The sequence below is a fragment of the Bison bison genome, unplaced genomic scaffold (genome assembly GCF_000754665.1).
Source record: "Bison bison bison isolate TAMUID 2011002044 unplaced genomic scaffold, Bison_UMD1.0 scf7180017864471, whole genome shotgun sequence".
Taxonomy (NCBI): Eukaryota; Metazoa; Chordata; class Mammalia; order Artiodactyla; family Bovidae; genus Bison; species Bison bison.
In genome coordinates, this window is record NW_011495032.1 from 5,976,485 (window position 1) to 5,987,461 (window position 10,977).

At 39.7% G+C, this 10,977-nt stretch overlaps 1 protein-coding gene across 3 annotated transcripts in view; it reads left to right on the plus strand.

Annotated features, from left to right (window-relative positions):
• The window catches only part of EPB41L5 (erythrocyte membrane protein band 4.1 like 5), a 164,441-nt gene that overhangs the window by 117,680 nt on the left and 35,784 nt on the right, over window positions 1-10,977 (plus strand). For all 3 annotated transcript variants that reach the window (XM_010860803.1, XM_010860804.1, XM_010860805.1), the window contains one exon: window positions 3,962-4,059. In XM_010860803.1, coding sequence (XP_010859105.1) covers window positions 3,962-4,059 — 98 coding nt within the window. The remainder of the gene's footprint in view (window positions 1-3,961; window positions 4,060-10,977) is intronic.

A 10,977-nucleotide genomic window follows, 5' to 3' on the forward strand; every position in this document is an offset into this window, starting at 1 on the left:
TCACTCAACTCATGTCCATCGAGTCGGTGATGCCATCCAGCCATCTCATCCTGTGTCGTCCCCTTCTCCTCCTGCCCCCAATCCCTCCCAGCACCAGAATCTTTTCCAGTGAGTCAACTCTTCGCATGAGGTGGCCAAAGTACTGGAGTTTCAGCTTTAGCATCATTCCTTCCAAAGAACACCCAGGACTGACCTCCTTTAGAATGGACTGGTTGGATCTCCTTGCAGTCCAAGGGACTCTCAAGAGTCTTCTCCAATACCATAGTTCAAAAACATCAGTTCTTTGGCGCTCAGCTTTCTTTACAGTCCAACTCTCACATCCATACATGACCACTGGAAAAAAACCATAGCCTTGACTAGACGGACCTTTGTTGGCAAAGTAATGTCTCTGCTTTTGAATATGCTATCTAGGTTGGTCATAACTTTCCTTCCAAGGAGTAAGCGTCTTTTAATTTCATGGCTGCAGTCACCATCTGCAGAGATTTTGGAGCCCAAAAAAATAAAGTCTGACACTGTTTCCACTGTTTCCCCATCTATTTCCCATGAAGTGATGGGATCAGATGCCATGATCTTAGTTTTCTGAATGTTCAGCTTTAAGCCAACTTTTTCACTCTCCACTTTTACTTTCATCAAGAGACTTTTTAGTTCCTCCTCACTTTCTGCCATAAGGGTGGTGTCAAACATAAATTAGCTTTGATTTATTCATAATTTCAGAATGATGTTCTAATTTGATTTTTTAAAAGTAAGAGTTATCGGGTTAAGAAAACATCTCTGTTATTCAGAGCACCTTGTTTTATTTTACTTTGCAAATATTGTGCTTTTTTGCAAAATGACAGTTTGTGGCAACCTTATATTGTCAGGTAATGGGTAGCATTTTTTAGCAATAAAGTATTTTTTAACTAAAGTATGCACTTTATTTTTTTAAACATAATGCTATTGCATGTTTAATAAGTAGACTACAATATAGTACAAACATAACTTACATGCACTGGGAAACCAGGCAATTCACATGACTCACTTCACTGTGGTGATCCAGAGCTGAACCCACAGTATCTCCAACGAATGCCAGTATTTCTCATGTACTTTTTTTGCAGCAATTGTTTTTGGTTATTTTCCAGTTTTCACAGCCTTGCTCTGGACTCTGTCTCTTGTTAGAAATAGTCACTCTTTGTCACTAGAAAGATGTGATATGTAACAGATAGAGGCCATCAGTGTTTAGATCCAGCCAGAAGCAAGACTAGCTTAATGTGAAGTATTTTCGGGATTAAAATAAAAAGTCTCCTTTATAGAATGGCAACATTGATTCTATTTTCATTTTATGTCCATTGTATGTATTAAAAAATGCTTAAATTAAAATTTTAATTTAATTAATTAATTTGGAAGAAAATCTGTGACAAACTGAGATAGCATATTAAAAAACTGAGATATTACTTTGCCGACAAAGGTCTGTCTAGTCAAAGCTATGAATTTTCCAGTAGTCATGTATAGATGCAAGAGTTGGACCGTAAAGAAGACTGAACACCAGAAAATTGATGCTTTTGAGCTGTGGTGTTGGAGAAGACTCTTGAGAGTCCCTAGGACTGTAGGTAGATCAAATCAGTCAATCCTAAAGGAAATCAATCCTGACCATTCATTGGAAGGACTGATGCTGAAGTTGAAGCTCCAACACTTTGGCCACCTGATGCAAAGAGTCAACTCATTAGAAAAGACTCTCATGCTGGGAAAGATTGAAGGCAGGAGGAGAAGGGGACAATAGAGGATGAGATGGTTCGATGGCAACACTGAGTCAATGAACATGAGTTTGAGCAAGCTCCAGAAGATGGTGAAGGACAGGGAAGCCTAGTGTGCTGCAGTGCATGGGGTTGCAAAGAGTTGGACACCACGAAGCAACTGAACAACAACAACAGTTATCTGGATTTGAAAAGTGTTTAAAATTCTTTCAGCACTGCAGTAGTGTTGTATGAACAATCAACGTTTATTTAATACATACTTTCTAGGAGATTATATTGATTTTGAGGAATTTGGTAGAACAAACTAAGGATGCTTAGAAAGGACAAGACCAAATGAGACTTAATAGTTTCAAATACTCAGAAGCCTTTTATATCAGGGAATTTATGTTACTTTCTTACTGAATCTTCAATCAGCAGTTTGAAAATATAGCAAAGCCAAATTGAAATGAGTTTAGGGAAGAATCTTTTAAACTGTTCTTGCCATATATCAGACATAGATATCTTACAGTGAGTGGGCTCCATTACAGAAACTATTCAGGCAGCGCTTAAATACTGTTGGAAGTTATGACAGAAGAAATTCTTGAATCATGTAGGGGTTTCATTAGTAAGACTTATCCAGTTGAGACTCAGAACATTTGCTCAGTGTCAATCAATGAAGCTAGAGCATTTTGATATTAAGAATTAAGGTCTTATACCAAGATATGAATCTTGGTGTCCAATTTATTCTATATTTTCTTTTGGTGATGATGTCAAAACCCTGATTGACTTAGGTAAATAGTTAATAAATAGTAACATAAGAAAGAAAAGCATTTAGCCTACAGTCTCAGGATATTTCTCAGCCAAACAGAAATAGTAGAATAAGCTTTATTTTAACCAGTTCTCCCTCACCAGCACAAGCCAGCAGTATTAATTTAACAGCATAAGCTGAAGTGTTGTGGTCCCAGCATCATCATGTTAAAATTTAGTGTCAAACCATTTGAAGCATAAGAAAAACAAGAGGTGGCAATTAAGTAAGAAAATGAATATGGAAGACTTTGTGATTAATGTTGAATTAGTGATTCTCAGTTTTGATTGTACATTAAAATCACCTAGAGGGTTTTAAAAACTAGAAGTGCCACTCAAAGCTGGTGCACTGGGACAACCCTGAGGGATGGGATGGGGAGGGAAATGGAAGGAGGGGTTCAGGGTGGGGGACACATGTACACACCCATGGCTGATTCATGTCAATGTATGGCAAAAAACACTACAGTATTGTGAAATAATTAGCCTTCAATTAAAATAAATTAAAAAAAATAAAAACTCCTTGTGCCATAAAACTGCCTTCAGAAATCTGATATTGTTATTCTAGGGTCAGCTCTGGGGATCAGTGTATCTTAAAAGTTCCCAACCTGATTCTAATGTGTAGCCAAGGGACAGATTTACAGAGTTAATTGATGAACACTTTAGAAGATCTCTCTGACTGAGAGGAAATGACTTCATAGTTTTCCCTCCTTTCTTCTCCTTGATTGCTTAGAAATTATTTATCATTCAGTAGCTTTTTTTGTTATTTGGACAATGTATAAATTCAAATTCCTACCAAATTGATTCCTGCACAATAAGAACACCTAACAGTTGTTAGTTGAAATAGAATTCATTGTATTTAATGTATCATCTCTTCAGTGGTTGGAGGATTTTACTTGTATTGTACAGCCTGGTTGCAGGTAGTGAAGATAAGATGCTTGTCCTGCATCACACCTGACTGGTGTCACCAGTATGTGATAGGTTGAGTCAGTGAGTTAATAAATGTGTGTTCTTCATCAGTTTAGTTTTAGGCCCCATACAGTCAGGAAACAAGGAGAAGAAACAGCTAGGTGCTAAGGTTTTGCAGGAGGAGCTTGGGTTGTACTTAGGAAGGAAGGGTGGTGTCACAGGTGCTCTGTGCCTTTTCTTTGAATCTTTTAGCTGGTGAGCTAGCTTAACCCCTCATGCCATGGAGAGTCTACATCGAGTGGCATTTTAGGAGCAGAGCAGATACAGGAAATGTTCCTGTTTAGGTTAACTCTTACTCAAATCAATGGTGAGTTTCCTGATTATAGAAGGAATGTCTGGTCCAAGGTGATACGGATTATTACCTTTTATTGATGGTAACTGGTATTGAGGGGAGGCAGTGAAGAAAGCCTGAGTCTGTACACTTACAAGCTGTGACAGCATGGCAGACTAAGTGGCTATTTTCCTTTTTTGTTTTCCTCCAGCATTCATAGATGCCTCAGAGAAGCTCAAACACCTTGAAATGGAAAACAGTCCTGTGCCAGCTCCTCACCCTAACGTGGATGTTAATATTAACAACCAGGTATTCAGAGATCTCCTTTGCATGCCTGTCATACAGCCCCAGACTTCCCAGAAATGTTTTCCATCCAAAGCTAATACTTTTTCTTTTCTTTCACTGGGAAATCTATCTGTGCTGAAGTCTTAAAACTTGTTATATAATTTTAAAAGGTGAAATTTGTAGATATTTAGGAGGAAACTTTGGAGAAGGAAATGGCAACCCACTCCAGTATTCTTGCCTGGAAAAGTCCATGGATGGAGGAGCTTGGTGGGCTGCAATCCATGGAATCGCAAAGAGTCGGACACGGCTGAGCGACTTCACTTTCACTTTCACTATGAAGGCAATGGCACCCCACTCCAGTACTCTTGCCTGGAAAATCCCATGGGCAGAGGAGCCTGGTGGGCTGCAGTCCATGGGCTCGCTAGGAGTCGGGCACGACTGAGCGACTTCCCTTTCACTTTTCACTTTCACACATTGGAGAAGGAAATGGCAACCCACTCCAGAGTTCTTGCCTGGAGAATCCCAGGAATGGGGGAGCCTGGTGGGCTGCCGTCTATGGGGTCGCACAGAGTCGGACACGACTGAAGTGACTTAGCAGTAGCAGGAGAAAACTTGGACAGCAATGTTAAGAATTATAAGGTCATCTCATGTTTTTTCTTTAGATTCAGCCCATCCCTTCTCTAATTATGTTCAGTGAGTCTTGATTTAGTTGAAAAAATTAATTGAAAGCCTTTTAAATTGTAAACAGATTTGTTTGGAAGGGAACTGCTCTGTAATAACTGAGGATGAGATGCTAAAGCATCATCCCTCATACCATTCACCATCCTGTCCTCTTGGAGTCTTTAGGCATGTTGTGGGGTGACATACCAGTTAAACCAGTTAAACCTCAGTTAACTATTTGACTGTAATTAAATTTTTTTATTATTTCTACATTAAATAACTTATAGCAGTAACTATAGTGGGAATAGGATAAAAATAATTGTCCCCAATAATGGAAGAGTGAATTTTAGGTAATAATCTGGAGACAGCGTTTTATTTTTTTCCTATATCTAGGCAATAAATAACAAAGACCTGCTGAATGAATTTTGTTTTGGCTTGATTTTAAAGAGGAAAAAGGAACATTTGACTTGCAGTTCTCTTTCATCCTTGGATAACTAGCTGGACTTCTTCAGAGACCAGTATGGAGCACAGAGTGACTTTCTTCTTTCCTTCATAGTCATTGTATAACTATGTCCTTTATAATGTGTCTTTTTTTTTTTCCATCCTATTACATTTTTCATTGAAATGTCTTTTAGAAGCTGATTCAATTTCAGAAAGCCTTTCCGTTTTTGACCCCTCAGTAATTCTCAATTATATGGTCTCTTTCCTTCACATTGTCAGTTTTTCTACTGTCTTTGCAAGGTAGGGGAATGCAGGGTCAAAGTCAGAGGGTTAACTGAAAGCTTTCAATGAAAGCTTAGGTGGTTGACAGTTTGATAAAAATTTAGTGGAGGCCTGGAGTGATCCTGAAGAAGATTGAGGCCCAGTAAATCCTGACAGGGAGTTGAAGGGTAATTGTTGCCCAGGAAATTCATTGAGCGGCTGCTTGTTTTTTGGCAATATTCACTGCATATTTACCAGAGGATCTATTAGATTAGTTATGAAACCTTGGAAGAGTAAGTATAAGTGTGGGTTCAAGACAGGAAAGGGAATATGAGAAAGGGTTAGGTGAAGGATGGTGTGCCATGAAGAAGTTTTTGGGGCTTACATAGCTAGGAAGATAATAGCTAATATTTGGTGAGGGCTTACTCTATGTCAGGCAGAAATAATAAGAAAGAATTCATTTCTATACTGACAAATAAGAGATGTCAGACTACCCTACCTCAGCTCTTCAACTAGTGCTGTGTACAGGTTTGTCGACTGAAAAAAAAAAAAAAAAAGCACAACCTAAAAGTTGAGAGTTATATGTTATCTGACAGACATTCTTAGGACTTCAAGCTTGGGAGACAATATCTCAAATAACCCTGAGAGACTGCTTCAAAGAGGGGAGGAGGAGCCCGGATTCATAGGAGTTTTTGCAACAAAGACCTGGTCATAATCATCAAAAGATTAGTGTTAATAAAAGAAAACCAGCTATCTCACATTAAGGAATTTAGTACTTTTCTATGTATTGATGTTCAGTCTCTTAAGTCATGTCTAACTCTTTGCCACCCCATGAATTGCAGCACACCAGTCTTCCTTGTTCTTCAGTGCCTCCTGGAGTTTACTCAAACTAATGTCCATTGAGTTGGTGATGCCATCCAACCATCTCATCCTCTGTCGCCCGCTTCTCCTCTTGCCCTCAGGATCTTCTTTAGTGACTCAGCTCTTCACATCACATGGCCAAAGTATTGGAGCTTCATCTTCATCAGTCCTTCCAATAGTATTCAGGGTTGATTTCCTTTAGGATTAACTGGTTTAATCTCCTTGCTGTCCAAGGGACTGTCAAGAGTCTTCTCCATCACTCAATTTGAAAGCATCAGTTCTTCAGCACTCAGCCTTCTTTAGGGTCCAACTCTTAGATCCATACATGACTATTGTAAAAACCACAGCTTTGTCTGTACACACCTTTGTTGGCAAAGTGATGTCTCTGCTTTTTAATATGCTGTCTAGGCTTGTCAGAGCTTTTCTTCTAGGGAGCAAGTGTCTTTTAATTTTGTGGCTGCAGTTAATCCATAGTGATTTTGGAGCTCAAGAAAATAAAATATGTCACTACTTCCACTTTTCCCCATCTATTTGGCATGAAGTGATAGTACTGGATGCCATGATCTTCGTTTTTTCAATGTTGAATTTTAAGCCAGGTTTTTCACTCTTCTCTTTCACTTTCATCAAGAGGCTCTTTAGTTTCTCTTTGCTTTCTGCCATTAGAGTGGTATCATCTGCATATCTGAGGTTGTTGATATGATCCAGGCAATCTTAATTCCAGCTTGTGAGTCATACATCCCAGCATTTCGCATGATGTACTCTGCATATAAGTTAAATAAACAGGGTTACTATACACAGCCTTGATGTACTCCTTTCCCAATTTTGAACCAATCCATTGACCCTATAGACTGTAGCCTGCCAGGCTTCTCTGTCCATGGAATTCTCAAGGCAAGAATATTGGAGTGGGTTACATTCCCTTCTCCAGGGGAATCTTCCCAACCCAGGGATCAAACCTGGATCTCCTGCATTGCAGGCCAGGGAAGCCCTTGGTTTACTGTGTATAGGAAGAGGTGAGAGTCTGGGCTCACTGCAGTCATTCCTGTGATACACACTTCAGCTGTCTGGGGCTAGCATCGTGAGTGTTCTCAGAAGCACCATCAGGGTGGCTGCAGAGGCTGACTACTACGTGGGCTTCACAGTGGGCTGGTTGGTTGTCTCCATCCTGAGTTCCTTTAGGGCTCACTGTCCAGTGGCTGAAATGTACTGGCTTGATGGCTGCAGCATCCTTTGTTTACCGATACAGCAGCAGTCTCAAGTTGATTCATGTGTTTTCTTATATCTCATGGTGCTGGATCTTAGTTGCAGCACATGGGATCTTTTAGTTACAGCTTGTGGGATCTTTTTCCCTGACCAGGGATTGAACCAGGGCCCTCTGTATTGGGAGTAAGGAGTCTTAGCCCCTGGACCAGCATGGAAGTTCCCTTGATTCATGTTTTATTTATATGACACACTTTTAATCCACTCTGATTTCTCTACCTCTGCCACTAACTGTTAATGTTTGCTTAAGGAATGCAAATTAATCTTAATATCAGCTTTACTAAGTATAGTAATTTTAGGATGAAAAGCCTATCGTAAATAAAATATACTCTAAAGCAAAGTGTCAGATGTTGGATGTTTAGCTCTAAAAATTGGGTAACTGAGAAGCTCTTAGGTTAATGGAATTTTCAGATGGCAGTAAGTGGAAGTACAATGTGAAAGGCAAAATCAGGATCTATGAATACTTTGAAAGGCTGGAATCATGGGTTGGATTTAAGACTGTATATCATGACAAGTCTGACACAAATGTAGGGGTTAGGATCAAGAGGTAGAATGTAATAGGTATGTGTAAAAAAAGTTTGTAAACAGTATGAAGTGTAACTGCTGAAACATATCCGTTGTATTAACTGAAAGGGCTTAAAAGGGGAGCTCCAACCATAGTATTAAAAAGGAAGAGAGATAAACATGATTTCGGAAAACTAAAGTGGTTTGAGAAGAGGAGTACAGTGAAGAATCTTGAAGCACAGTTGTAATGAGGCTCAGCAGTCTCAGGAAAGAATACTTCAGTTATCTGAGGAGCTATGATATAACAGGAAGTAAAGTATTGATAACTGGTTTTTTAACAGTCTTGGAGAAGAGCTAAGGTCAGTGAATGATGAAATTAGGCAGATTTCACCTCAGTGTAAGAAAACACATCCTAACACACCTGGGAATTGAACAGATAGCTAAGAAAGCAGCAGATTTCCTAATGTGGGAAGTTCCTCAGGCTAAGACTGAGGTCAGCCTTTGGATATTTTGGAGGTTGGATGTACTTGGAGGTTGGAGCATTCTTGCCACCTTGGGACACCCTGAATCTTGGGTTCATTGTTGGGATTCTTTCCCTTTCTGGGTGCCTCCTGGTATGGGGAATGTGTTCACAGTGTCTGCCTGATCTGTGTCTTTGGAGTCCTTTAGGGCTTATGCTGTGTCAAGACTTGAAGACTTTTCAGTTACCTTCCTCCTCTTAATTACTTGAGACAATTCCAGAATTTTCTTTATCTTCAAATTTGAAGAATAATTTTTTTTCTTGGTCCTTGATCAGAAAATTTTTAAAATGCTTAAAGTAACAAAATATAAGCTGCATTTGTTAGTGAGGATGGGGACATGATTAAGGCATGACCTTTAGCAGCTTGTCTTTTTAGTGTAAAGGTTTAAAAGAAAGGCGTGATGACTATGTTCTCTTGACCACAAGTTGGCAGCCTCTTTCATTAAAGGTCAGTAAATATTTCAGTCATAGTAGCCATACAGTCTCTGTCATTGTACTCAACTGTGCCACCATGGCATGACCATGGCCATAGCCATGTGGGCCTGGGCGTAGCCGTGTTCCAGTAGAGTTTACTTACTAAAACAGATGGCGGGCCAGGTGTGACCTGTAGGTTGTCTTTCTCTTTTTGTTGGGAATGTAATACTACAGCAGATTGTTGCCACATGTGACTTGGAATAATCTTTGTCACTTTTAATCTTTTTTTTTTTGTACCCAAACCTTAAGAAAGTATAACCAAAAAGTATATCAAAAATAAAAATCTGCACTCTGTAGAAAACAAAGGAGAAAGATGCATTTATTACCTGGATTTTGACCCACGAACCTTAGAACTCAAGACTGTGAACGTAATAAGTTCTGAGTTGCTGACAAATTTAAGTGTTTTTCATGGGATAAATACAGGAGTTATTTGTTGTTGTTGGCTGATTAGTTGCCTGGTGGTCTTCTTTCTTATTTAGATCAGAGCAGCTGAGTCAGGGGAACAAGGAAGCATAGAGCTGCCATGAACAGACTTGCATGGGGGCTTGGCTGGTGTCCTGTGCCAACCTTTGGGAAGAGTTGTACATCCCCATGAGGTTAGGTTAAGTGTCCTCTGTGTGCCTACATTGGCTGTCTTCATTCTGTCCCTGAAATAAGTGACTCCAAATGTTTCAGTTTGGTTCTATAAGTAGTTAACTTTCTTTCCCTCTACCCTCAATTTGGACACAAAAGTGTGGCAGTTGGTCTGACCCCCCTTTGGGAAATTGAGTCAGTCTTCAGATGTTAGCCACACAAAGGCCACACTTCTCCAGGGATCAGTGAGCTATTGCATATTATGTAAGTAGAAATGATAACTTTTACAAACACAAAGGCTAATACTCTCTAACAGTAATTGCTGTAGGGGGAAAAATAATTTTTCCTTCTACTCCTCTGAGTTGTTGGCTGAGACTTCTGTAACAAAAGAAAGATTAACAAGAGAAAAACAGAAGTTTACTGTTATGTGTACCTCCTGTACAGATGGGAGATACCAGGGGAGAATGAGTAACTCTCAGGCTTAGAATTCCAGCTAAATACCATCTTCAGCTAAAGTCAAACGAAAGAAAAGTGTAGGGGAGGGTTCAAGGAAAAGCAGGGTAAATAGAAGTAAGGCTTCTTATGCAGCTTTGAGTCCTTGCTATTCAACGATAAGAGTTTGAGTTGTTTGCAGGGATGAATGTTGGTCTTTCCTAGTATAAAGGAAGGAGGGACTCCTTTGTAAATTTCTGTGCTGCTTTTAGATAGATAGGAGAAGGACAAAGCTTTTCTTATATCTTGTGCTTCTCAGTTGCCTTCAGCTCAAAATAACATGCCACAAGGTGACATATTTGGGGATGATACATTCTGCTACCCTCACTGCCATGACTTTTTCAGCTGGAACAATAGTTGCTTGCTAAGTGGAACCAGAGATCAAATTGCCAACATCCGCTGGATCATGGAAAAGGCAAGAGAGTTCCAGAAAAACATCTATTTCTGCTTTATTGACTATGCCAAAGCCTTTGACTGTGTGGATCACAATAAACTGTGGGAAATTCTGAAAGAGATGGGAATACCAGACCACCTGACCTGCCTCTTGAGAAATCTATATGCAGGTCAGGAAGCAACAGTTAGAACTGGACATGGAACAACAGACTGGTTCCAAATAGGAAAAGGAGTACGTCAAGGCTGTATATTGTCACCCTGCTTATTTAACTTATATGCACCGTACATCATGAGAAACGCTGGGCTGGAGGAAGCACAAGCTGGAATCAAGATTGCCGGGAGAAATATCAATAAGCTCAGATATGCAGATGACACGACCCTTATGGCAGAAAGTGAAGAGGAACTAAAAAGTCTCTTGATGAAAGTGAAAGAGGAGAGTGAAAAAGTTGGCTTAAAGCTCAACATTCAGAAAACTAAGATCATGGCATCCGGTCCCATCAATCACT